Below are 27005 nucleotides of genomic sequence, written 5' to 3'. Positions count from 1 at the left end.
ATTCAGAATGTTAATAGATATTACCAAATCAGAAGGAATCCAGATTTACAAGTTTTGAAGCTAACACAGTTTGGGATGCCCTCTTTCTAAACAAGAATAAAAAGCTCTTAAGTATCAGATTTTGTGCAAACTGAAGATTGATTTAGAATAAGAAAAGAATTTGCTACCAATTGCTGCGAGCTTGAAGATTCTCTTTTGAGCTCTCTTTAAGCAAATTGTCAGAAATGCTGACAGATAAGTGCATTGATTTTGCATTTATGCTTCTTGATTTGCAACCAGCCTTCCCTCTTCAATTTCCAGGCATGCCCAGCACTAGGGTGGTAGGGAGGGGCCAGGCTGGGGGGCATGCTAAAGTTTAAGTTTCTTAGGCTTCCTGCCTCTGTACTTACCACCTTCTAAAAATCTTATACCAGTTTACACTCTGGTATATTTCTCCACATCCTTGCCAACATTCCATATAATCAATAACTCTTGTTTTTATGTTGAAATTCATAGCCATTTTATTAATCTTCTCTACTTGGGGAGTTTTTTTTAGGCCCTATTGAATGCAGCGTGATCATCTAGTGCTGTAGCTTATCCTAAAATAACCTTTCCCACTGATTGCATAAAGCCAGCAAGAACATGAACCTACTTGGGTTACAAGGATTAACTCTTATTTAGCTGCAACTGCTTTCTAGTACTGCTTATGAATATTCTTTGACAAAAGTGCCTATCATGGAAATTTGAAATTAAACATAGACTCCTCTAGAAAGACAGCAATCTTTGGTTTGGGTAGAGGATTACTGATTTGTTCTATTTTCTCTTCTTGTAATGTTTCATTTATTACAGTATCAGACAGGTTGAATTATTTTATATCTATATATAATTTTTGGAATAGCAGCTTTTTGGCCCTGGTGGTATAATAATTTAGATAAATGATCAAAAGGAATTGAGTTTGAAATATCAGCCACTGGCTGGGCACAGTGGCTCACACCTATAATCCCAGCACTTTGGGAGGCCGAGATGGATGGATCACTTGAGGTCAGGAGTTTGAGACTAGCCTGGCCAACATGGCAAAACCCTATCTCTACTAAAAATACAAAAAAATTAGTTGGGCGTGGTGGTGCATGCCTGTAGTCCCAGCTACTCCAGAGGGTGAGGCAGGAGAATCATTTGAACCAGGGAGGTAGAAGTTGCATTGATCTGAGATCGCACCACTGCACTCCAGCCTGGCGACAGTGCAAGACTCCAGCTCAAAAAAAAAAAAAATGAAAAGAAAAGAAAAAGAAATATCAGCTGCTAAAGGATCAGAGACTAGATATCTTCCCCAGCCCCCGAGTTTCTCTCTCTGCAAACACACACACACACACACACACACTTTTGCCACCATTTGAAAATAAGTTGCAGGCATCATAATATCCGTATTTTTCATCTTTGCTTATCTCCTGGGGAACAAATGCCTCATGGTTGTTTTTCTTTGATCTGTGACATGGGCACCTCTTCCTATGCTTACTGGCCATTTGTCTTCCATCTTCTGTGGCTTTGTGGCAGATTTGGTCATTATTATCTTCTGTGTGTAAGTGTCACTTGGTCTGTTTTAGTGGAAAAATGTTTGCAATTAGATAATGTGGCTTGTTTTTTTGAGAGAGAGACTGGGGCTCACTCTGTTGCCCAGGCTGGAGTGCTGTGGCATAATCACAGCTCACTGCAACCTTTAAGTCCTGGGCTCAAGTTATCCTCCTGCCTCAGCCTCCTGAATAGTTGAGACCACAGGTGCATGCCACTACCCCTGGCTAATTTTTAAATTTTGTATAGAGACAGGATCTTACTGCATTGCCCAGGCTGGTCTTGAACTCCTGGACTCAGGGAATCCTCCTGCCTCATCCTCCCAAAGTTTTGGGATTATAGGGAGCTACCATGCCTGAATTACATGAGGCTGTCAATCAACCTTTTTAGCAGCATCTTGGACCAGTTGCTTAACTTTTTCATCTCAACGTTCTCCATCTTTAAAACAGGAATAAAAGTCCTTATCTCCCACACATTGCTGGGACAGTTTGCCTCGAAAACCTGTATGATTGCATTACTGAGGAGATACTCAGCGTTCCCTTTCTCTTCTTTTCAGATACCCTGCAGATTTACCCATCTCTGCCTTCCCCTCTGAGAGTGCTTATCTTTTTCATAAAGCAGAATCATTACATTCCCGACGTGTCATCAAAAGCGTCTACAGGCTGGGCATGGTGGCTCACGTCTGTAATCTCAACACTTTGGGAGGCCAAGGCAGGAAAAATGCTTGAGCTCAGGAGGTCAAGACTAGCCTGGAAAGCATAGGGAGACATTCTGACTCTGCAAAAAAAATTTTTTTTATTATCTAAGTCTGCTGGTACATGCCTGTGTTCCCAGCTACTCAGGAGTCTGGGATAGGAGGATCGCTTGAAATTGGGAGGTCAAGTCTGCAGTGAGCTGTGATCATGCTGCTGCACTCCAGCCGAGGCTTCAGAGCAAGACCCCATCCTATCTTTAAAAAAAAAAAATTGTAAAGCTGCCCTCTGGATCTTGCTGGAGCCTTGCATTCAGTAAGCCATATTCTAAATGAACAACTATGTGTCATCAGCTGCTCGGTGCTCCTGAACCTGTAGAACATGTACCCATATCTGAAACAGGTTGGCAGGGCTAACAGTCACATTGTACCATGACTGTCCAGAAAACACATCCTCAGGAAGGAAAAGCCCATGACATTCAACATTGGGACTGTTTATTTTCTTGAGTAATTTCTAAGACAGAGATCATGAACAGATGTGTTTTCTTTTTTTTTTTTTTTTTTTTTTTTTGAGATGGAGTCTAGCTCTGTTGCCCAGGCTGGAGTGCAGTGGTGCAATCTCGGCTTACTGCAAGCTCCACCTCCTGGGTTCACGCCATTCTCCTGCCTCAGCCTCTCTGAGTAGCTGGGACTACAGGCGCCTGCCACCACGCCCGGTTAATTTTTTTGTATTTTTTTAGTAGAGACGGGGTTTCACCGTGGTCTCGATCTCCTGACCTCGTGATCCGCCCGTGTGTTCTTGGCTTGCCCAGCTTTATTTATTAATGTATATATTTTGCACAGACGTGTTATATGCTGCTTTTATTTTTCTGACAGAATGTTAAATAGGTACTACAATGTTGCTAAATTTAGTTTATTAATTATGACTATATTGGCAGTAGCTTAAGCCCTAGAAGGTTTTTTTTTTTTAAACTTCCTGTTGAAATATATGACGGATTCAGAAAAGTACACCTTTCTTTTTTTTTGGAGACAATCTTGGCTCACTGCAATCTGCGCCTCCTGGGTTCAAGCGATTCTCCTGCCTCAGCCTCCCAAGTAGCTGGGACTACAGGCATGTGCCACCATGCCTGGTTAATTTTTGTATTTTTAGTAGAGACGGGGTTTCACCATGTTAGTCAGGCTGATCTCGAACTCCTGACCTCAAGTGACCCACCCACCTCGGCTTCCCAAAGCCACCACACCCAGACAGAAAAGTACACATATTTTAAGGCCCACTTGATGCACTTTTGATAAACTGAATACACCCACGTAACCAGCACTCAAATCAAGACACGGAACATGACCAGAAACCAGGAGTTCCCCCGTGACCTCTTTAAGTCACTGACCCTCACCAACTGACCGCTCTCCTGACTTCTAACAGCATAGATTAGTTTTGCCTATTTTGTATGTATAAATGGAATTAGACAGTATACCTTTTAAAATCTGGCTTCTTTCACTGGACATTGTTTTATGAGATTCATTCAGATCGCTGGGCATAATCATAGTTCCTTTGCTCTCATTATTGTATAATTACAAATAAGTCACCACTTATTTATCTATTCCATTGTTGGTGGACATTTGGGTATTTTAAATATTGGAAAAATACAAATATCCTAGTACCTGTCCTTTGGTGAGCACATGTTTGATTTCTATTGGATATATACCTAGGAGTAGATTATGCACATTATTTTTTAAGTGTACATTCAATGGCTTATATTCATAGGTATGTGTAACCATCACTATATTAAATTTTAGAACATTTTCATCACCTCACAGAGTTACCCTATGCCCTTGTAGCTATTATCTCTCTGTCTTCCCATCCCTCCCAGCCCTAAGCAACCACTTAATCTGCTTTCTGTCTCTATAGAATTACGTATTCTGGACATATATATGGAATCATACTGTCTTGTATGATTAAAATAAGGATGGCTAGGCATGGTGGCTCACTCTTGTAATCCCAGAACTTAAGGAGGTTGAGACAGGTAGATCACTTGAGCTCAGGAGCTCAAGAACAGCCTGGGCAACATGGCAAAACCCAGTGTCTACCAAAAATACAAAAATTAGCCAGATGTGGTAGTGCACACTTAGAGTCCCAGCTACTCAGCGGGGCTGGGACAGGAGGATCTCTTGAGCCCCAGAGGCAGAGGTTGTAGTGAGCTGAGATCGCGCCACTGCACTCCAGCCTGGGCCACAGAGTGAGACTCTGTCTCAAAATAATAATAATAATAATAATAATAATGAGATGATCAAAGTATGATTTCACGAGTCACCCAGTTTATTGCCATAAAAAGAGATTTTTTTTCTTTTTTTGTTCACAGTGCTTAAAGTGGGGAGAATAAGAAAACAAATCTCACAGGGAATACACTCAATAGAGGAGGTCTCTTAGCCACATAGTGAGTGAGTTCCAGTCTGTTAGAATACAGTTATTAAATTCTAATTGCTCACTTAGGATGAAAGCAAGCCTCTATGGAAAGTAGTCTGACTGAAGCTTGAGGCGTACCTTTATAGAGAGATTCTCAGCTAGATGGCTTGACCATGCTAGAGAGTGTACCGGAGTTGGGTGAAGCTTTGGAAATTAGCTCAAAGGCTAATAGGGTGTGGCCTTAGCTCAGCCAGAGCTTTCACTCTTCAGAGAAGCAGTCAGACAGAGTGTAGCCCTGCCACAGCCAAAGGTCTCAAAGTGTCTGTCAAACTCTTGGGTTTATATGTACAGTCCGGCGTTGCTTAACAACGGGAACACATTCTGAGAAATACATCAGACGATTTTGCCGTTGTGCAAACATCATCAAGTGCACTTACACAAATCTAGATGGTAGAGCCTATTACACACCTAAGCTATGTGGTAGAGCCTGTGCTCCCAGGCTGCAAACCTGTACAGCATTCACTGTCCTGAAGACTGTAGGCAATTGTAACACAAGGGTAAGTGTTCGTGTATCTGAACATATCTAAACGTAGAAAAGGTATAGTCAAAATACAGTATTACAGTATAATCTTACGGGACCGCTGTCGTATATGCCATCCATCATAAGCCAAAATGTTATTTTGCAGTGCATGACTGTATTTTAGAGTCCAGTAGTTGAGGTCAATAGCTCACAAATGGGGTCTGATAAGGTGTGATGGTGTCACATTCTCAAGGGCAGGGGAGTACACTCCATGTTCTTGTCACAGCAAAACATGTCACTCCCATAGCAAATGTCAACATAAATAATAAACAGAAAAAAATTCTTCAAGTATAATGAGTTTAATTGGGAATAAGCATTGCAATGAGGAATATGTATACCACAGTAAACTATGGGCATATTCACGGGGATAAAGGAAGACAAGGATCTTTAAAGGTAAAATGAGGGTTACATATGTTGTCTTGAAACAGTTATCCTCAGCTACATGGATCAAAAACAAGGGTGGCATGAGTCCAGGGCTGGACAGGCAGTTGCTGGGCAAATGTCCTCACAGAAGCATTTTTTTGTGTGTGTAAGATTGAGGTGGCCTTTGTGCAAGGTTGTGGTTTCGGCAAAGTCTCTTGTGATATCCTTTGTTATCAGGTAGTCATGCACCAGAACCCTCCCTGCATGTTCCTACCTGGCTCCGTTTTGTCAGGGTTTGACACAAGTGACTCCATTTTGATTCTAACAACTTTTTCACAAACTATGTATGTATTTGGAATTATTTCAAAGTTGTATAACGTATACAATATGTAGTCTTTTTTTTTTTTTTTTTTTTTTTTTTGGAGATGGAGTCTCGCTCTGTCACCCAGGCTGGAGTGCAGTGGTGTGATCTGGGCCCACTGCAACGTCTGCCTCCTGGGTTCAAGCAATTCTCCTGCCTCAGCCTCCCGAATAGCCGGGACTACAGGTGCCCACCACAATGCCCGGCTAATTTTTGTGTTTTTAGTAGAAATGGGGTTTCACCCTGTTGCCCAGGCTGGTCTTGAACTCCTGAGCTCAGGCAATCTGCCTGCCTTGGCCTCCCAAAGTGCTAGGATTACAGGCATGAGCCACCACGCCTGGTCCAATATATAGTCTTTTGTTACTATCTTCTTTCACTTATAAATGTTTTCAAGGTTCCACCGTGTTGTAATATGTATCAGTACTTCATTTCCTTTTTTTTTTTTTTTTGAGACTGAGTCTCACTCTCTCACCCAGGCTGGAGTGCAGTGGCGCGATCTCGGCTCACTGCAAGCTCTGCCTCCCAGGTTCACGCCATTCTCCTGCCTCAGCCTCCCGAGTAGCTGGGACTACAGGTGCCCACCACCACTTCCAGCTAATTTTTTGTATTTTTTTTTTTAGTAGAAACGGGGTTTCACCGTGTTGGCCAGGATTGTCTCGATCTCCTGACCTCATGATCTTCCCACCTCGGCCTCCCAAAGTGCTGGGATTACAGGCGTGAGCCACTGCTCCTGGCTACTTCATTTCCTTTTTAAAAATTGCTTTATTGTAGTAAAATACACATAACATACAATTTACCATCTTAACTATTGAAGTTTGCAGTTTAGTGGTATTAAGTACAGTACACTCACACTTTTGTGCAAGCATCAGCACCACCCACCTCCAAAACTTTTTCATCTCTTCCAACTGAAATTCTGTACCCATTAAACGATAAGTTCCCATTGCCCCCTCCCCAGCCCCCAGCAAACACCATTCTACTGCTAGAAAGCTTTTACCTTCAGTTTCTTCTTTCACTTAATAAATGAGAGGGTCCGTTGCTGACTAATGGGATTGCTTCTCTTAGTGGAGGCCTTTTCTAAGTGGAGGCCTTCTTGCATATATGCGATTGAGTTTATCCTAAAAATGGGTAACAGAAAATTTGGTTGTAGAAAGACAAGAGGTGGAGACACAAACTGGCCAAGGGTTTTCATACTGGGTGTCCTATCCACAGGCCACAGCAGCCTCACCACAGATCTGCCCAATTCTTTGGCATCAAGAAGTTGATCCAGCTCACGCCTGTAATCCCAGCACATTGGGAGGCTGAGGCAGGTGGATCACTTGAGGTCAAGAGTTTGAGACCAGCCTGGCCAACATGGTGAAACCCCATCTCTACCAAAAAATATGAAAATTAGCCAGGTGTGGTGGCACACACTTGTAATCCCAGCTACTCAGGAGGCTGAGGTGGGAGAGTCACTTGAACCCAGGAGGCGGAGGCTGCAGTGAGCCAAGATCACGCCGCCGCATTCTAGCCTGGGAGATAGAGTGACACTTTGTCTCAAAAAAAAAAAAAAAAGGTGATCCTGCGAGCCATTTCCATGTTGTGGATTTGCTGGCAGGTTTCAGAGCTCTCCTGATGTCACTGTCAGCATAGCTTCTCATAGTACTATCGACGCTTAATGTCCTTAATGAGTTCATCCATGGTGAGGACTCTCTTTGGGGTCCTGTATGTGCCTTCCACATTCCCTTCCTGTGCTATCATAGTCCTGGCAATGAACTTCAGGTTTTAAATCCATGAGCTTGGATATAAGTCTCCACTCTGCCAAACCTGACGTTCCATACCCAGATGACCCCTGTAATCCAAATAATAGATTCCATTGTGTGGATGGATATGCCACATTTTGTTTATCCATTCATCTGTTGCTGCACATTTGGTTTGTTTCTGCCTTTTGGGTATTGTGAATAGTGCTGCTGTAAACATTCATGTACGGGTTTTTGTTTGTTTTGTTTGAGACAGAATTTCACTGTGTCACCCAGGCCGGTGTGTAGTGGTGTGATGGTAGCTCGCTGTAGCCTCAACCTCTCAGGCTCAAGTGATCCTTCAGAGTAGCTAGGCCTCCAGAGTAGCTGGGACTACAGGTGTGCACCACCACGCCCAGCTAATTTTTAAATTTGTTTTGTAGAGATGGAATCTCACTGTGTTGCCCACGCTAGTCTCAAACTCCTGGGCTCAAGTGATCCTCCCACCTTGGCCTCAAGAGAGTACTGGACTTACAGGCATGAGCCACTGTGCCTGGCCCAAGTTTTTGTTTGAACACATGTTTTCAGTTCTTTTGGGCATATGTTATAACTAGGAGTGGAATTGCTGGGTTATATGCTAATTCTATATTTAACTTTTTGAAGAGCCACCACACTGTTTTCCAAGCAGCTGAATCATTTTACATTCCCACCAGCAATATACAAGGATTACAATGTCCTCACATGCTTGCCAACACTTGTTATTTTGTTTTTTGATTTTTTTTTTTTTTTTTGAGACAGAGTTTTGCTCTTGTCACCCAGGCTGGAGTGCAATGGCACAATTTTGGCTCATTGCAAACTCCGCCTTTCCGGTTCAAACGATTCTCCTGCCTCAGCCTCCCAAGTAGCTGGGGTTACAGGCACCCATGACCATACCTGGCTAATTTTTGTATTTTTAGTAGAGACAAGGTTTCATCATATTGGCCAGGCTGACCTCGAACTCCTGACCTCTGGTGATCTGTTTGCCTTGGCCTCCCAAAGTGCTGGGATTATAGGCGTGAGCCACCGTGCCCGGCCCTTGATTTGATTTTATTTTTTTGCCTTCCAAGTGAGCATGATGTGGTACCTCATTGTGGTTTTAATTTGTGTTTCATCTGCTTGTTAGCCATTCATAGATTACCTTTAGCAAGATGTCTACTATTTTTTAATTGAGTCATCATGTGCATTATTTTTAATTCATTCCGTTGGTCATTCATCTGAGCACCTCTTATGTTCCTGGCACTCAGGCACTTGGGATAAAGCAGTGAACACGTTAGTTGCCAACATTGAAAAGTCAAGAGAATTCTTAAAAAATAAAATTTCTTGTTCGTGACTTCTCTACTCAGATCTGGGCCTGAGGTCTCAGGAGCCAGCCCTCTGCCAGCACCTTTAAGGCGGGGCTGTGCTTTGTTTCTTCAAGGCTCCTATCTGGCCTTAGTCCCACCTGGGCCCTGAGAGCCTTGGGTTTTACAACACCCATGCTAAGTAGCTGATGCCTCTCCAAGTAGTTACTTTAGTTCTGAGTTGAGAACAACTGGCACTGCTGTTTTTCCTCTAACTCCTTAAGCTTCCCATGTTGCATTGAAAAAAAAAATTCCTAAAACCAAATCCCTTTAATAATAGAAGTTGGGACACCATGGCTCATACCTGCAGTCCCAGCTACTTGGGAGGCTAAGATGGGAAGATTTCTTAAGCCTGAGAGCTTGAGGCTTCAGTGAGCAGTAATTGTGCCACTGCACTACAGCCTGAGTGACATAGTGAGTCTCAAAACAAAATGAAAAAATAGAAAAAAGAAGGGTTGGGTCGAGGGATGGGGCCAGGGGAGGGAGAGCATCAGGGTAAATAGCTAATGAATGCAGGGCTTAATACCTAGGTGACAGGTTGATAAGTGCAACAAACCACCATGGCAAACGTTTACCTGTGTAACAAACCTGCACGTTCTACACATGTATCCCAGAACTTAAAATAAAATTAAAAAAAGAAAGAAAGAAAGAAAAAGAAGTGGCCATCTTTTATGCCCCAGGCATTTGTGGTGTGGGCAAGGAAGGAGAATTGGTTTGTTTATGCTCCCTCTTTCGAAATGATGGGTGGTTCCTATGTTTATGAGCACATTGCATTGATATGAGTTTGTAGAACTCTTTTAATTCCTTGGAAGAGCCACCTGTTTCCAACTCAACCCTGCCCTACCCTGGTCCCAGTTTCTTGGGATCAGTTAGTAGAAATTGTGGAATAATAAAATTGAGGTTATATTATCTCTGATGATCAGATAGGAGATAAATTCCAAACCAGAAGGAACAGGAATCACCTATGCCCACTCCTTTCTCCCAGATCTGAGCGTGGGGCGTGGGCAGGCGTGGCTGTAGCGTTGAGGCAGTTGCACCGGGTTCTCTGCTCCTGGCTCGGGTGTTCGTCATCCATGTGAGCCACTTGACCTCTTTGTACTTCAGCTTCTTTACCTGTGGAATGGGAGTTCATGATACTCACCTGCATTTTTTTAAACATTTTTTTAAATTTTGAGACGGAGTTTCGCTCTGTGACCCAGGCTGGAGTGCAGTGGTGCAATCTCAGCTCACTGCAACCTCCACCTCCTGGGTTCAAACTTCTCCTGCCTTGGCTTCCTGAGTAGCTGGGATTACAGGCACACACCACCACACCCGGCTAATTTTTTGTATTTTTAGTAGAGACGGGGTTTCACCATGTTGGCCAGGCTGGTCTCAAACTCCTGACCTCAGGTGATCCACCCATCTCGGCCTCCCAAAATGTTGGGATTACAGGCATGAGCCACCGCGCCCGGCCTCACCTGCGTTTTTGTAGGATTATATTAGAGTGTCTCAAAGAAACCCAAACTGAGAGTGACTGAAAGAAGATGGGGGCAAGGGAATGGTTGTGTGTCTTGACTATTATCAATATCAATATCCTGGCTATAATATTGTACTATAGTTTTGCAAGATGTTAACATTGGGAAAATTTGAATATTGATGGTGAAGAGTGCATGAGATATTTCTGTATTGTTTCTTTTTTGTAGTTTTTTGTGGTTATTGTTGTTTTGGGTTTGTGTGTGTGTGTGTGTGTGTGTTTGTTGTTGTTGTTGTTGTTTTGAGACAGGCTCTTGCTCTGTTGCCCAGGCTGGAGTTCAGTGGGTGTGATCAACCTTGAACTCCCAGGCTCAAGAGATCCTCCTGCCTCAGCGTCCCCAGTAGCTAGGAGTACAGGTGCATGCTACTATGCCCAGCTAATTAAAAAAAAAAATTGCCAGCCTGGGCAACATGGCAAAACCCCATCTCTACAAAACATACAAAAAAATAGCCAGCCATGGGGTCATACACTTGTAGTCCCAGCTACACAGGAGGCTGAGGTGGGAGAATCACGTGAGCCCAGGAGGTCCAGGCTGCAGTCAGTGAGCCATGACTACACCACTGCACTCGAGCCTGGGTGACAGAGTAAGACTGTCTCAAAAAAAATTTTTTTTTTTTTTTTAAGAGACAGGGTCTTGCTCTGTCACCCAGGCTGGTCTCAAACTCCTGGGCTTGAGCAATTCCCCTGCCTTGGCCTTCCAAAGTGCTGGGATTACAGGCATGAGCCACCATACCTGGCCTCGATATTATTTCTTACATCTGCATATCAATCTACAAATATCTCAAAATAAATAATTTAATTTTCTAAAGCAAGAAAAAAGAAAGGAGATGGGAGTTTCTTTATCTGGGAGACAGCCAGTCTGTGACTGGTGTGGTAGCTCCTGCTGTCCAGGCACCAGGCTCCTCTCTTGTTGCTCTGTTGTGCCCAGAATCACTATGTGGTCCAAAATGCTACCATTCTTTTCCCATCACAAGCAGCATTCCAGCCTGATGAAGAAAAAGAAGAGAAGATGTCTCTTCCTTTGAAAGTTTCTTCTCCGAAGTTGCACACACTACCCCTCTTTAAACCCCACTGGCCAGGACCTCACCATCTGGCCAGACCGGCTGCCGGGGAAGCTTGGAAACCTGCTCTTTATTCCACACAATGTGGCCAGCTAGATGTCTGAGGGTGTGTCATGAGAGACGAAGGACCTATTGGGGTTTCTGTCACACCACCTGTCAGAGCTGCTGTGAAGACACAGGAGAAAACACATATGCCAATTGAAGTGGATTTTTTTTCCCCATAAATCTGCCTGCTGATTTCCCAACTGGAATTTCTAGGAGACCACTGTTTGGTCTGAAAACCATGGTGAATAATGGAAAACCAAGTTCCAAACTAAATGAGACTCCTGGTCATTGTGAGAATAGGAGGATGCTTGTTGTGAGGCTGAACACCTGCCATCCAGGCTGGAGTGCAGTGGCACCATCTTGGCTCACTGCAACCTCTGCCTCCCGGATTCAAGAGATTTTCCTGCCTCAGCCTCCCGGGTAGCTGGGACTACAGGCGTGCACCACCACGCCTGTTTTATTTTTGTATTTTTAGTAGAGATGGGGTTTCACCATGTTGGCCTGGCTGGTCTCAAACTCCTGACCTCAGGTGATCCACCCGCCTCGGCCTCCCAAAGTGCTGGGATTACAGGTGTGAGCCACCATGCCTGGCCAGTTCCCAGACTTTATAGGTGGGGAAGGTGAGCTTTAGAAAGGAGAAATCCTGTGTCTTAATTTGAATTCTCCTGAGAACAAGGACTTGGCTGCATGTAATTTGTTTTGGAGAGTGATCCTAGGAAGTGGGGATAGGAAGTAGAGAGAGCAAATAGGGAGTGGGGAAGCTGATGAGGGGATGTTATTAACATCATCACCCTAGGCAACAAGAGCTTCATTCACCTGGACCTCTGAGAAGGTACAGATACCTCCCAGAAAAGAGGAGACTTGGAGCTCAGCCCCACAGGGTTGACTGCTGTCCATGGAGGCATGAGCTCCTCTTCCCAGCTGGGCTGACCTGAAGAACCAGGGACTCCCATATTGAGGAAGTTCCTGAGCAGGCAGCAGACTCCCAAGGGGCTGCCCCAGCAGCTGTAGCTAAAATCAAGGGTGGGCGGAGGAGCTGTGACATGAGACACCCATCATCCACCCAGCCAGTGGCACACCTGCAATGAGACCTCGGGTCTTCGAGTCCCTGGCCTCGTGCATTCTCCCCCTGTCCCCTGAGCTTCAGAGCATCAGCAGTGTTCCTCCTTCACTGTGACACTTGTCCTCACCTCCCAGGTGAGGAGTCTAAGAAAACAGCCTTTCCATCAGCCCCTGTCATGACAGACCCTCCAGTGGGATGGTAGTGGCTGCCTCGCCCATTTATAGAGCAACCCAGTTTTGCTCCTTCTGCCCTGAAATTTGTTCCTCCCAGAAAGTGTCCCTCACAAGGCATGAACAATCAATAGAAGATTACGTGATCTTCCTAGCACAACAGCTGCAGAATGAGCTGTGGAGTGCCCCGTCAGGAGTCCTGAACAGCTTCAAACTTTTCCCCTTTAGAAACTGCCTGACATGCTCCAACCCCAGTAATCATCGTGCATTTAACTTAGGGGTTGTCTCACCCTTGGGAGATCCAAACCCCTAGGCTGACTTCCTGTCCTTTATGGAGGAGAAGGCTCTTGTCCGCAGTGTACTCCTCAGTTTCTACTCAGGGCCAGTGACCTGGAGCCTTGGCACAGAAACCCTGAAGAGAGAAGCTGAGGTAAATCACACTGCTTTGGCCAAGCAGACAGGTGACCTGCAAGAGGTGGGAACAGCCTCATCCTTAACACTGCACCCTCTGATAAAAAGGTACCTGGTGGCCCGGCGCGGTGGCTCACGTCCGTAATCCTAGCACTTTGGGAGGCCGAGGCGGGCAGATCACTTGAGGTCGGGAGTTTGAGACCAGCCTGACCAACATGGAGAAACTCTATCTCTCTACTAAAAATACAAAATTAGCCGGGCCTGGTGGCGCATGCCTGTAATCCCAGGTACTCGGGAGGCTGAGGCAGGAGAATCGTTTGAACCCAGGAGGCGGAGGTTGTGGTGAGCCGAGATCACGCCATTGCACTCCAGCCTGGCAACGAAAGAAAACTCTGTCTCAAAAAAAAAATAATAAAAATAAAATAAAATAAAAAAGGTGCCTGGTGGCCAGGCGTGGTGGCTCACACCTATAATCCCAGGACTTTGGGATGCCAAGGTGGGAGAATCACTTGAGCCCAGGAGTTCGAGACCAGTCCTGGCAACATAGTAAGACTCCATCTCTACCAAAAGATAAAAATAAAAATTAGCTGGGTGTGGTGGCACACACCTGTAGTCCCAGCTACTTGGGAGGCTAAGATGGGAGGATTGCTTGAGTTTGGGAGGTCGAGGCTTCAGTGAGCCATGGTTGCACCACTGCACTCTAGCCCAGATGACAGAGTGAGATCCTTTCTCAAACGGACAAACAATGAAAATTAAAAAAAAAAAAAAAAAAAAAACTGAAAAAAAGACCCCGGGGAAGTCCAGGAGTCACATCCTATTCCTAGGACTGCGTGTCCTCACTGGCCTGCTCTAGGTGACAGTTTCTGAGCTCTTACTCAGACCTAGGTGGGAATGTGAACAGAGCAAATTCTGTTCCCATAGGAGGTGTGCTCTGGCTTCCAGACCTTCCAGGCCATCATTGGATATGTGCTAGGCAGTCCCTGGTGGACTCCAGGTAGAAGCTCCAGGGGCTCCCTAGGCTGAGGACCACACCATTGGTGGCCATCTCTGGCCAGGAGGGCGTGGAGGTTTGGAGGGATGTGCAGCATCTTCCTTCGTCACTAGTGTTATGGGAAGAGGACCAGTTTTCCACTCTAGACCTTGGCAGATCTCAGTAGACCCTGAGGGCCCACAGATTTCATAGGCATGTGGAATTGAGTGAAATTACAAGGGGGAGAAGCAGGAGGAGCTGAGCTTGGTAGTTGAGATGTGGGGAGTGTGGGGAAAGAACCCCACTTGTGTCCCATGTACCCCTAGGAGAGAGTAGGTTGTCTTCCTTTGGTTCTCTTCTTTACCGAATAGTCTTAATCTGAGAGTTGAAATGATTTGTTTACATACGTTTCTCTTCCTACCACACTGTGACTACTTAGAGAGCTGGGAGCAGTGTCTTATCCGTCCCTGTATCCCTAGCACCTGGCACAGGGCTGGCAATAGTAGGTGCTCACTAAAGCTTGCTTGAATAGATGAGTCAAAGGCGGTTGGGGTGGCTTAGATTGCCAAGAGAGTGGTTGTCAAAGTGTGATCCATAGAATCCTTCTCACCCAGTCCCACATCAGAATCACATGGGATTCTGTTAAAAATTCAGATTCCCCCAGTCCACTCTCCAGAAGCTCTGCAATGAGTAGGCATTGCAGGGGCCCAGGAATTTGCGTTCTTTGTGAGATCCTGAGATGATTCCGAAGCAGCTCTCCATGGACCACATCTTGAAAAAGTCACTTGGAGGAGAGAGTGACACTGGTTGAGAAGGTTCCTTCTGATGTCCCTGGAGGGACAAGGGAGGGATCAGCCCATAAACACAGGTCCTGGTTCCAACATCCATCCATCCCTCTTCACTTCATAAATGATGTGGGTCCACTTGGGCCCATGGGTGGAGAAAACCCCAACCCCAGAACCTGGAGTTTGGGGGCTCTCCTCATTCTTCCAGGCCCAATGTCCTCTGCTCTAGATTCTTTGGTTTCAGCTGGGTTCAAGTTCCATTCACCCTCCCGTTTTCACAGCACTCCCTCTCATTTTCTGCCCCCCAGCAACAGAGACAAGCTCTCCTCTGCTGGAAAAGCCCTCCTCTCCCTTCTCTGACGATTAATACTTTGTCACCCTTCAGCTCTCAGCTTAGGCATAAATTTCTTAAGGGAGTTTTCCTTGGAGCCCCAGGTGATCCCAGATTCCCTCTTACAGGTGCTCCTAGGACCATGGCCCCTTCCTTATCTCAGCTTTCTAGACATACGTTCATCATTACTAAGGTTGACTGCACTCCCCTCTTTCCCACCAGACCCTTAGCTCTGCAAGGACAGGGACTGTATTTGGTTTTGTTCATTTTTTACCATTGGGCCTTCTCTGTGGTGGGTGTTTCCTAAATATTTGTTGGAGGAATAAATGTTGGCTAATTACTCTGTAGGGCTGAGGAGGCCATAGTGTGGGTGGCCCCAGCACCCAGGTCTAAGAGAGGCTACCTTAACCCAGCTTTGAGGGGACAGAGAATGGGCCTCAGATGGGCTGGGATTCCCCGCACAGTCTGCCTCATGTCTCCATTTCCTAATTTTCTAGGCTGTTCCCACCCATGAAGAGCTAATATGTCTAATTCCCCCCGAGACAGGGAGCTTCTTAGAGGAAAGACTGTGGCTTGTTCTATCTCTAGTCCTAGCATAGTACTTGGCACATACGGGTGCTCACTGAATGTGTGTTGAATGCGTGGTCGATAAATGCCATGAATGGACGGTAAAATGCCTGTCGATTACACAGCACTTCACCATTCCCAAAGCACCTTTGCAGCCTGTTCACACTTGAACCTCATGGCCCCCCTATGGAATAGGCAAGGCGGTCTCTTCATCCCCTTCTAGCCGAAGAGTAAACAGATAACTTGCCAGGTCCCACTGGGTTTTATTGGTTTGTTGTTTGAGACAGGGCCTCTCTCTGTCACCCAGGCTCAAGTGCAGTGGTGCAACCATGACTCACTGCAACCTCTGCCTCCCAGGCTCGAGTGATCCTCCCCTTTCAACCTCCAGAGTAGCTGGGAATACAGGCATGCGCCACCATACCTGGTTAATTGTTTAAAATGTTTCATAGAGACAGGGTTTCCCTATATTGCCCAGGCTGGTCTCGAACTCCTGGGCTCAAGTGATCCTCCTGCTGCAGCCTCCCAAAGTGCTGGCATGACTTTACAGGTGTGAGCCGCTGTGCCCGGCTCAGGTGCCACAGTTAATAAAAGGTGGGGAAAGTTCAGTGGAGCAGTAATGGAAGTGCAGGTTCTCCTCCAGCTTGATGTGCCCTTACTCGGGGGTCGTCTCTTACCTGGCAGGGCTGGGAGGAGATGGGTAGTTCCTGAAAGGCCAATGGAGAAAAGTGGGGAATAGGTTACTACTCTTGTGCCTGTCCAGGCCTCTACCCAGAACTATTTCCACCTGTGCCCTGAGATGGATAGGTAGCCACATGTGAGAGGTGAAGAGTCCCGGCCCCAGACTAGAACCCGAGCCAGGTCCCTAGCTGGCTGCTTCCTCCACTCGACATCCTCAGCTCAGTACTCTCAGGCTGTTGGTGCCCCTTGCTTGTCTGACATCTGGCCCCTTTGCCTTAACTGGCTGCTTTCAGCCAGCTTCTTAATTCCCTGGAGACAGAAACTGCCTGTCTTGTGACATCATCTGAGAGTGGGAGCTGGAGCCCAGATGCCATTTGGCATATAGGGGCTTTCGTCTTCATCTGCAGGTGCCCAGGATCTTTAGCACCTGGCACTGGACACCTACAGGCCTGTGGAATAACAGAGGCCTCCCAGCTGCCTCTCTTAGGGCCTCCATCTGCCTCTCTTAGGGCCTCCATCTGCCCTCTCCTTTATCCCTTTCCTATTCTGTCTTTGGCTTTCAGGCCCTCAGGAGAAAAACTGGCCCACCAAGGAGTCTAAAATCCCAAGGCCTTGGATTCAAGCCCAGGGTCCAGGCATGCTTCCCTGGTTCCTCAGGAAGGACCCCAGTGACCTGTTTATTCTCCAGGAGGCAGGGGCTGGGGGCGAAGGCATGGTCCTGCTTTGTAAGATCTGTCTGTCTGCATAGGTAGGCTCTCCCAGGCTTCACTAGGGCATCTCACCTTTCCCAGGAAGGTGAAGGAGGGCCCTTTGCTCCAGCTTGGTGTAACCTTGTCCCTGTCCTGCTGCCTTGGGATTGGGCTTGAGGTTGGGAAAAGGGTCTGGGGGATTTTAGGCTTACAAGAAGATCTGGAGAAAACCTAGTGGTCTCTAACACGTTGTCAGCAGCCTACACCTTGGCTTGGCTGGGTGTGCCATGCCCTTGGTTCCAGGGAGGCTGACCTGGGACAGTTAAACCCATAGCTCCTCTCCCTACAGTTCCAGAGAGGTGGATCGCATGGTCTCCCTGCCCATCGGAGGCCTCAGCTACGTTCAGGGGTGCACAAAAAAGCATCTTAACAGCAAGACTGTGGGCCAGTGCCTGGAAACCACAGCACAGAGGGTCCCAGAACGAGAGGCCTTGGTCGTCCTCCATGAAGACGTCAGGTTGACGTTTGCCCAACTCAAGGAGGAGGTGGGTCCTGACCTGGAAACCTCAAAGTGAGCAAGTACTAGCTCCCAAGTTGCCCTAGCTGGGCAGAACCAGGAGCAGGGACACCTGGCTATGGGGCAATGTGCTAGGGCTGCCAGAGAACCCCAAAGGATGGCAGGAGAAGGAGACAGGACTGAGGCACAAGGGGTCTGACGCCTCCTATATCAGCAGCTCCTGGGGCACTTGTTAACTATGCAGGCTCCAGGGCAGACCCACTGAGGCTGGGCATCTGCCTGTCCCTTTGTTCCCAGTGACTGTGATGAGAACTCCCAGGCTAAGGGCTGAAGGTGGGAGTCTTGGGCCCCTTCCTGTTTGCCCCCTCTCACCCCTTGTGCCCCATCTTTTACACTAGGTGGACAAAGCTGCTTCTGGCCTCCTGAGCATCGGCCTCTGCAAAGGTGACCGGCTGGGCATGTGGGGACCTAACTCCTATGCATGGGTGCTCATGCAGTTGGCCACCGCCCAGGCGGGCATCATTCTGGTGAGGAGGGGCTTGCTTGGCACAGCTTGGTGTGCCTGGAGGGAATATCATTCAAGGGGAGCCCCGCAGGCCCTCAGCCCCAGGATCAAACCAGTGCCTGGTTGGTTTCAAACCAGGTAGTGCTTTCTCCTGAGGTCCACCAAGGAGGCCTCCGGGAGTTAGGGCAGTGTAGAGTGCTGCCTCTATGCCTCCTGGGGGCGGAGGGGCAGCAGGAGGGACAGGGTCTGCCTAGAATACTGATATGCCCTTGCCGCTTCCACCAGGTGTCTGTGAACCCAGCCTACCAGGCTATGGAACTGGAGTATGTCCTCAAGAAGGTACAGCTCATTCATCGGGGAGGGGCCCGGCTGGGGCCTGGCACAGGGGGCTGCACAGACTATGCTTGTCAGAGTCTGACGGTGTGAGCTAGGGCATGCATGGGCGGGTGACATGCAGAGTGTCCTTCCTTAGGCCATGCGTGGTTGGAAGGTGGCCCCAACTCCATGGAGAGGGTGGTTGGTCAGACACAAACCTGGTGTGAGTGTTCGGGGACGGGGGCATGTGTGTGTCAGGGCAGAGGAGTGTGTGTGTCAATTCTCATATGTGATGCATATGTGTCTCAGGGTGTGGTGTGTGTGTCTTGGGGCTGGTACATGTGTGCATTTGTCTTGGAGTGTGGTGCCTGTGAGTGTGCTGGAGGTGTGTGTGTCAGAGGCGGGTGCATCTGTATGAGAGCAGCTGATTAGTGAGGACTCCCCAGAGCTCTAGTCTGGGGCTCCCCGCTGATTGCAGGTGGGGGACTCCCCTTCCACAGGTGGGCTGCAAGGCCCTTGTGTTCCCCAAGCAATTCAAGACCCAGCAATACTACAACATCCTGAAGCAGATCTGTCCAGAGGTGGAGAATGCCCAGCCAGGGGCCTTGAAGAGTCAGAGGTGGGTGTGTCCCGGGTTAGTGGGTGGTGCATCATTCAGCATCCCTGATTCCTTCACTTCCTACCCACCCTGCCCCCTCCCTCAGCCCCTGTCTCTCACCATCGTCCCCACCCCCAGGCTCCCAGATCTGACCACAGTCATCTCGGTGGATGCCCCTTTGCCGGGGACCCTGCTCCTGGATGAAGTGGTGGTGGCTGGCAGCACACAGCAGCATCTGGACCAGCTCCAGTACAACCAGCAGTTCCTGTCCTGCCATGACCCCATCAACATCCAGTTCACCTCGGTAGGGCAGAGGTCTGCAGGCCCCAAGCCCAGGTGGACACATGCCCCCTGCCCCTGTGACACTTCCATGGGGATGGGGAGACAGCAGAGGAGAGCATGCATTCTTTACTGAGACTGGCCTTCAGCTGTCCTCTCTGCCCTGGAAAATATCAGCACCTGGAGTCCTTGTCGCATTTCCTCCCCTAGCCCCCTGCCCTCTCCACTCCAGCCCTCTTGTTCCCAGTGCAGTGGCAGATTCACTGAACCAACACACGTTAGAACTGCTACAGGCTGCCCCTCATTTAGCTGATGAGGAATCAGAAAGCCAGAGAGAGAATTTGCCCAAGCCAGCTTGTGGGTGGCAGAGTTCTCTGGGCCATGTAAGTGGCATGAGAACGGAGACCTTATCTTCTGCATTGCTGGACCCTGACACCTGGCATCATGGTAGATCTTTTGCAAATATGCTGAACAGATGGATCTGGGGCAACAATCCCTGTCTCCTGATTCCTGGTCCAGTGCTCTTCAAGGCAGTGGCCCAGGGTGGGAAGGAGATGAGAAAGAGGCCAAGCCATGCCCTGTTTGCCTTGTCAGGGGACAACAGGCAGCCCCAAGGGGGCCACCCTCTCCCACTACAACATTGTCAACAACTCCAGCATGTTAGGAGAGCGCCTGAAACTGCATGAGAAGGTGAGGCAGCACTAGGCCCAGGGTAAGGCTGCAGGAGGGGTGGCTCAGGCAGGGGTGGGGGGCTGGCTGGGCTCCCCTTGCCAGCTAGAGGAACTGGCTTCTGGCTCCAAGACAGACCCAGCTTCCTGTCTCCATCACCAGACACCAGAGCAGTTGCGGATGATCCTGCCCAGCCCCCTGTACCATTGCCTGGGTTCCGTGGGAGGCACAATGATGTGTCTGATGTATGGTGCCACCCTCATCCTGGCCTCTCCTATCTTCAATGGCAAGAAGGCACTGGAGGCCATCAGCAGAGAGAGGTGGGCACTGGTGGACAGGCTACTTGTGGGCTGATAAAACCCTCTTGTTTCTCACTCCTGGGCCCTGACACCTTTCCAAGCTGCCTCCTCCCTCCAGCCAGGAAACTGAGGATGGGGACAGTGGAGGACCCCCAGGAGAGGACCAGTTCCTGCCTCAGGAGCTTCTCCTGCCTGTTTCCTTTGCTGCAGTTTCATGGTGGGCTGGGTGAGAAGAGGGAGTTCCCTTCCACTTCCAAGCCTAATTTTGAGACCTCCTCCTATACAGAGGCTCCTTCCTGTATGGTACCCCCACGATGTTCGTGGACATTCTGAACCAGCCAGACTTCTCCAGTTATGACATCTCGACCATGTGTGGAGGTGGGGTGGGGCCAAGGGCAGCCAGGCTTGGGGAGGGGGCTGCTTCCCCCACAGGAATGGCCCAGGTGAGTTAGCTATGCTCCCAGTCTTTTATTTAGGGGGCAAGAAGGACACTGTAAAAATGTGGGTGGGAGGGAGGGAGATCCCTAGTGTCCCTGGACACCAGCCCAGGGACAGCTGCCAGGTGTAGGAAAGGCTTGGGGTCAGGGGAGAAAAAGGAATGTTCCTCCCTTGAATGAGCTGTAGGTGAAAGGACTCCACTGGGCCTGGACAAGTGGGGAGCTGTGTCAGCCCTCTCTCTGATTCAGGTGTCATTGCTGGGTCCCCTGCACCTCCAGAGTTGATCCGAGCCATCATCAACAAGATAAATATGAAGGACCTGGTGGTGAGTGGTGACCGGGGCCCGGGCTGTGGGCAGGCCAGGCCTGGGATGACAACAGACTGACAGACATGGGGATGAGCCCAGGCCAGATGTTCAAAGGAGACCCTCTCAGCCAGCCCTCCTTCCAGAAAGCAGATGTGAGAAAAGATAGTCTGACCTCATCAGCACCTGGTGGGTGAAGGAGATAGGGGAGTAAATATAATACATACATACATTTATATTTATAGAAATCTCAGGAAGAAATTGCAGCATGGGAAGATGGGCAGCAAAGCACCGATGTCCTGCTAGAATGTCCTGGCAGGTGGGGGCTGGCAGAGTTGGGGCATGGGCTTTAAAACCCTTTCTGGAAGCAAGGGGTGGGGCAAGGATCTGCTGATTGTTTCCACGTGGCAGGGAAAGAGGAACAGAGGAAGGATGATCCTGCGAGGGTGGCCATCCTGATGACCAACCTGTTGTGGTTCTGATTGACTTGTGGGGGGGGCATCTCAGCAACAGCTTCTCCGAGAGAAGCTGGAGGGTGGGGAAGGCATGAAGGCTGGGGAGGGGCTCAGCCTTCCTTCTCCCCAGGACACTGCTGGGTGGAGCTGGGTTGGTAGTGGAGTGCCAGAGGCCCCCTGCCAGGACGTGTCTAGGTGTAGGCAGCTCTGTGCATCAGCAGAGGCTGTGGGGAGAAGGTAGGGGTGGAGGTGGGAAGGTCAGTAGTCTCTCCGGTGGAAGGCAGAGGCCAGTCACCAGGACTGGCTGGGTCAGAACCTGCAAGGAGGCAAGGATCGATGTCAGTACTCCAACAACCCAGATCATGCTTGGAGAAAATGGTGGAAGTCCTGGGCAGGACCTTTTCCTCCCTTCAAAAGGGGACCCAGTCCTCCCCTCCTCTCTCTGTAAAAATGGAGGGTCTGCCTGACCCTCCAGGGGCAGGGGGTATCCTGGAAGATACCAGCTCACTTGCTGGAATCACCAAAGAGGGACATAGAGGACCTGTTTACCCAGCCCCCACCTGTTTAATGGCGGCCAGCTTTCTTGGACCTCTTGGTGGGGAACTTGCAGCTGCGGAAAGCGTCCGTGTCACGGATGTGCTGGCCCTTGAACTTGGCAGGTGAGGCACAGGTGGCATCTGGGCGGGAGGCCTTGGCTTCCAGCCACCTGGAGAGACAGAAACTTGCTGGGGCTGGGGAAGAAGGTGGGAGTGCTGCGGGGAAGGGCAGTGAACTATGGGGCCAGGATTGACTTGGCCACAGGATAGTCTGAAGCTCATCTTCATTTTACAAATGGGGAAACTGAGGCTCCCAGGGTCCCATGCTTATTAGGTAGCAGATCTAGGATGCATGTCCAGCATGTCTTAGTGCAGGGCTAATGTGCCTCTATCACATGAGGGTGGGCTCTGGGAGCGACATGGGGGTGTTCTTACCGCCGAAGGCCCCGGAGCTGGCAGGTACACTTCCAGGGGTTGTTGGTAAGGGTGAGGGTCTCCAGGCTGTCGAAGGGGAAGTTGGAGGGCAGCTGGTTCAGGCGGTTGTTCTCCAAATGGACGTGTTTCAGCGTGGTTACACCCAGGAAGGCACCATCTGAGAACTGGGGAGCAAAGTGGTCATGAGTGAATGAGTAAGCGCCCGAGTGCCAGAGGGACAGGGTCCTTCCCTGAACCTGAGCCATAGCACTTTCCCAGTTTTCAAAGCAGTATGACCAAGTGGTCTTAGATAATCCAATCTACACAACCCACTTTGAGACAGATGGTGTTATTTTCTTTTCTTTTTTTTTTTTTTTGAGACAGAGTCTCACTCTGTTGCCCAGGCTGGAGCACAGTGGTGCGATCTCAGCTCACTGCAAGCTCCGCCTTCCGGGTTCACCCCATTCTCCAACCTCAGCCTCCTGAGTAGCTGGGACTACAGGTGCCCGCCACCATGCCCGGCTAATTTTTTTGTATTTTTTTAGTAGAGTCGGGGTTTCACCGTGTTAGCCAGGATGGTCTCAATCTCCTGACCTCGAGCCTGCCTCAGCCTCCCAAAGTGCTGGGATTACAGGCGTGAGCCACCACGCCCGGCCAGGTGGTGTTATTTTCAATATGCAAACGGAAAAAGCGCAGTCCTTTGCCCTGGGTCACAGCAGTGGGTAAACAGCAGCCACAGGACCACACCCAGCTCCTCTTCCCCTGGCACCACAATCCCTGCACAAACACGGGGACTGTAGGGCTGCCAGAGTTTGGCCCCAGCAACCCAAACTGGTACACAGTGAACTTGGTCTGTGCTTGGTGGAGTGGGCAGTGGGCCCAGGCTCCCCACAGTCCCAGGGTCCCAGGACTTTCCCCAGCTCTGTCCTCACTGCTCCCCCACTGCCAGCTAGACGCTATTTGTGAAGCCACCTTGGTGGAGCCTTTGGCCAGGTTGGACGGCTCCAGAGGAAATGTTCTATTGGTGCCCACACCTTTGCCCAGGCGCCACAATTCCTGTCTGGCCTCCCCTGCCCCAAACCAGCCCCTGATTCGCTGCTCTGCTGCCCACTGAAAGACCGCTCTGGCACTGGTGGGCCACAGGAGACTCCAACTTCAGCTGGGGAGAGGCAGGGCTGAAGAAGGGCAGGCTTGAGCAGGCTCCTTCCACCCAGACAAAGGTTGGCTGCTGCCCAAGTGAGATTCTGCCCACATCTGCACGCCCGCACCCTTTCCTGTGGCCCACATTGAGGTGTGAAGGTCTCCAGTAACCAGACTCTCCTCTACCTCGTTGGCCCCCACCCAAACCTCCTGGCTGAAGCCCCTGTACCAGGGTGATTTTTCCAGTCCCAGAGAAGGGATTCTGCTCTGATCCAAAGTAGCCCCAACCTGGCCAGACACTGGGCACCCCAGGGGAGAAAGGAATGAGTGAGGATGCAGACAGAAGATGGGTCTAAGTGACAGGGGAGGGCAAACGGCAGTTAGCAGTCTGGAGACAGTGAGTCATGTCAGTCTTCTCTGTGGAGAGACACCTGGGGTCTTGTGCCAAGGATTGACAATAGTGGTCTTGCCTTTGCCCCTTCATGGAGCCCATGGGCATGATGCTTGCATCCTGGGGGAGCCCTTGGTCCCATGCCTACTGAGCTGCAATGGACTTGAGAATGCAGTGAATTGTGTCTGTGTGGATTGGGCAGGGCCATCCACCGGGGCCTCTATGGGGCATGGAGAATGTCTTCCTCAGGCATTTGCTTCCCCTCACGCCCCAGTCCCCCACTCCCCCTTAGCACACATGCACAGCCCCCACCAGGAACAGGGTCTCTTTGTGGGCCTGATCTGCCCAGCTCCTCTGGAAGGCTCCTCAATAAACAAACCTTCCTTTATGGGGTGGTAGGTTTACTGGAGACGGGAAAAACAGCAGAGGAGTGGTGGAAGGCCCAACAGGAAGAGGTGGCTGCTGCTCACAGCTGGGGGTTTGGGAGCACTGGAGACGGTCCTAGGGGGCCATTTGTGGGGCCAGGGCAGCCCCACTCCTTTTATATGTAAGAATCCTAGGAGGGCAGTGACCGAGACTGGCAGCAGACAGGGATGAGGGTAAGGATGTGACAAGCTGAGGAAGGGAGGTGGCAGAGCTGCTCACCTCGGAGATAGCCAGAGGGACAGGGAACCTGGGGACAGGGGATGGTGCCAGCTGTGGCCCTGGCTCCTGGGGCCTCCAGGAAGTGAAGAAGGAACCAGGGCAGAGCCCACAGCCAGGAGCTCACCTTCTCCAGGTTGGTGTTGTCCAGCCAGAGGGTCTCCAGGTATCTGCCAAAGGACTGGAAGGCATTGTCCGGGATGCTTTTCAGGGGGTTGTGGGACAGCTTCAGCTCCTCCACCACCCGTAGCTTGCTCAGGGCAGCCGAGGGGTAGCTGGACAGCTGGTTCCTGTCCACGTGGAATTTGGCGAGGTTCTCCACGTCGTCCAGGGCCCCGGGCTGCAGGGAGCTCAGCGCGTTTTCCGACAGGTAGAGCCAGCGCAGGTCCTTGGCTCCCTGGAAGGCGCCTGCGCGCAGCTCACGGATCTTGTTGTTGTTGAGCTGCAAGATGAAGAGGTTGACCAGCGGGGACAGCAACCCCCGGGGCAGCTCAGTGACCTTGTTGTGGTCCAGGTAGAGGTAGGTCAGCTCGGTCAGGTCGTCGAAGGCGCCTGCGCGCAGCACGCGGATGTCGTTATGGGACAGGTACAGGTAGATAAGCTGCTTGAGGCCGCGGAAGGCACCGGCGGCCACCTCGCGGATCTGGCAGTGCTGCAGGTGCAACGACACGAGGTTCGGCATGGCTCGAAACGAATTGGCAGCCAGCACCGGGAAGTTGTTGCGCTGTAGGTTGAGCAGCTTGGTCTTTTCTGACACCTTGGGGATCTTCTGCAGCCCCACCTTGTCGCAGATGACGTGCTGCAGGTCGCCGTGGCAGTGGCAGTTCTGGGGGCAGGCGGCCAGCGCCGGCAGCAGACCAGCCAGGAGGCCGAGGCCGAGCAAGAGCATTGGGCGGACCATGGCTGGGACGCCTGGGGCCGGGGCTGGGGGCAGCAGCGGCGGCGGGGCGCGGGCAGCGGCGAGTCCTGGGCGCTCGGGTCTGCCGCCCTCTTTATACGGTGGCCCTGACCGCAGCCGGCAGACGAGCCAGCTCCTACGTGGAGCATCGAGGCTACTGGGCTTAACTCGCTCGCGCCCAGAGATGCGCCCCCGCCCTCCACGGGGAGGGGGGCGGGGCGCGTCCCCCAGCCGGCGACCGTGCATGAGGGGGTGGGACCGTGGCCCCCGAGCTCCAGCTCCAGCCCCCTGCTCTCTTATGCTGATCCTCTGCCTACCGCCTTTCCCGTGGCTTTTCTGGGAAGGGGGAATGGTTATGTCTGGAGCCCCGAGTTTACATCGGAGAGAGGGAGGCGTTCCCTGAACTTATTTGTTTGCTCAAGTTTGAGCCTCCACGCCGCGCCATCCACACACGCTCGGCCGGATGCCACGGATGCGAGGCGGGAGGAAGCGGGGCCGGACAGCCGGATGCGTCTCCCTGCGGTGGGCCAACTGGCGGCGCTTTAATGGGGCGCTTGTGCGGCGCCGGCCGAGCGTGAGAGCCGCCCCGGCGTCGGGCTCCCACTTCGGACTCGACGCGCCGAAACTGGCCCTGGGGAGACCCGAGCTCCTTCCCCACCCTCGGGCGCGCCCCCACCCCTCCCTCCCAACCCCGCTTGCCTTTCTGTCCCCGGCGCCCCCATCCCCTTTTTCCACCGCTGAAGGCTAAGCAGAAAAGTGGGAAGTGGGGGCGAGTGGCCCACAGGAATGGCAAACACACCTGGAAACCACAGGCCACAAGCACAGTCGCACCATCCCCCCTCCTTCATCGCCCCGAAATATCTCCATCCCTCATCCCCAACCCTAGTGGTCAGGACCCGCCCCTGAGGGGTCTCAGGGTGGCGGCTGAGTGGCGCCGAGGTGTACTTGGCAGAGGCCACATTCGGGCAGTGGCCCCAGGACTGTGAGGACGGGTGCGGGAGTGGGTGGGGCAGGTCGAGGGACCAGCCCTGGACGGCTCTGGCTGCCAGACCCTAAGTTCTGTGGGCAGTCCCGCCCCAGCCCGCCAGATTTCTGTGTGCCCACTTGCCAGCCACGATGTCCGGATTCCTGTGGAAAGGGGAGGGTGAGCAGGCAGGGTCACAGCTCTGGCCTCAGGGTGAGCTCCAAGCTGCCTGGCACAGGATATTGTCTGTGATGAGGGGTGGAAGGAGAAACCAGAACCCACATTGAACCAAACCCCAGCCGTGCCAGAGCCAGAGCAGCTGA

The 27005-nt window shown here is 50.5% G+C and overlaps 2 protein-coding genes across 9 annotated transcripts in view; one reads left to right on the top strand and one right to left on the bottom strand.

The window, feature by feature from the left end:
* Nucleotides 1–27005, top strand: part of ACSF2 (acyl-CoA synthetase family member 2) — a 48999-nt gene that overhangs the window by 17487 nt on the left and 4507 nt on the right. For 5 of the 7 annotated variants that reach the window (XM_055257537.2, XM_055257535.2, XM_063628268.1 and 2 more), the window contains 9 exons: nt 17668–17863; nt 18234–18362; nt 18626–18679; nt 19156–19274; nt 19392–19557; nt 20127–20222; nt 20364–20521; nt 20787–20878; nt 21187–21263. In XM_055257537.2, coding sequence (XP_055113512.1) covers nt 17668–17863; nt 18234–18362; nt 18626–18679; nt 19156–19274; nt 19392–19557; nt 20127–20222; nt 20364–20521; nt 20787–20878; nt 21187–21263 — 1087 coding nt within the window. The remainder of the gene's footprint in view (nt 1–17667; nt 17864–18233; nt 18363–18625; nt 18680–19155; nt 19275–19391; nt 19558–20126; nt 20223–20363; nt 20522–20786; nt 20879–21186; nt 21264–27005) is intronic. The other 2 variants (XM_055257538.2, XM_055257539.2) reach the window with 2 other exon arrangements.
* On the bottom strand, nt 21458–25932 carry CHAD (chondroadherin). 2 transcript variants are annotated; one of them, XM_055257540.2, is made up of 4 exons: nt 24948–25932; nt 22669–22832; nt 22258–22403; nt 21458–22013 (listed from the first exon to the last, which is right to left on the bottom strand). In XM_055257540.2, the coding sequence occupies exons 1-3, from the start codon at nt 25719–25721 to the stop codon at nt 22262–22264; spliced, it is 1080 nt and encodes a 359-aa protein (XP_055113515.2). In that variant the 5' UTR covers nt 25722–25932; the 3' UTR covers nt 21458–22013; nt 22258–22261. The 2 variants fall into 2 exon arrangements, with proteins under 2 accessions (XP_055113515.2, XP_055113516.2); XM_055257541.2 differs by having other exon boundaries at nt 21498–21921.

Source organism: Symphalangus syndactylus, chromosome 20 (assembly GCF_028878055.3).
Source record: "Symphalangus syndactylus isolate Jambi chromosome 20, NHGRI_mSymSyn1-v2.1_pri, whole genome shotgun sequence".
In the NCBI taxonomy this organism is placed as follows: domain Eukaryota; kingdom Metazoa; phylum Chordata; class Mammalia; order Primates; family Hylobatidae; genus Symphalangus; species Symphalangus syndactylus.
This window is presented reverse-complemented; position numbering and strand designations above follow the sequence as displayed.

Bases quoted from the DNA above. Each gene is read 5' to 3' on its own strand.
- CHAD (XM_055257540.2), bottom strand. From the start codon at position 25,721: ATGGTCCGCCCAATGCTCTTGCTCGGCCTCGGCCTCCTGGCTGGTCTG. The intron at 22,833-24,947 runs GTGAGCTCCTGG...TTTGCTCCCCAG, and splicing joins ACAACACCAACCTGGAGAAG to TTCTCAGATGGTGCCTTCCT. The intron at 22,404-22,668 runs GTAAGAACACCC...CTGTCTCTCCAG, and splicing joins CAGCTCCGGGGCCTTCGGCG to GTGGCTGGAAGCCAAGGCCT.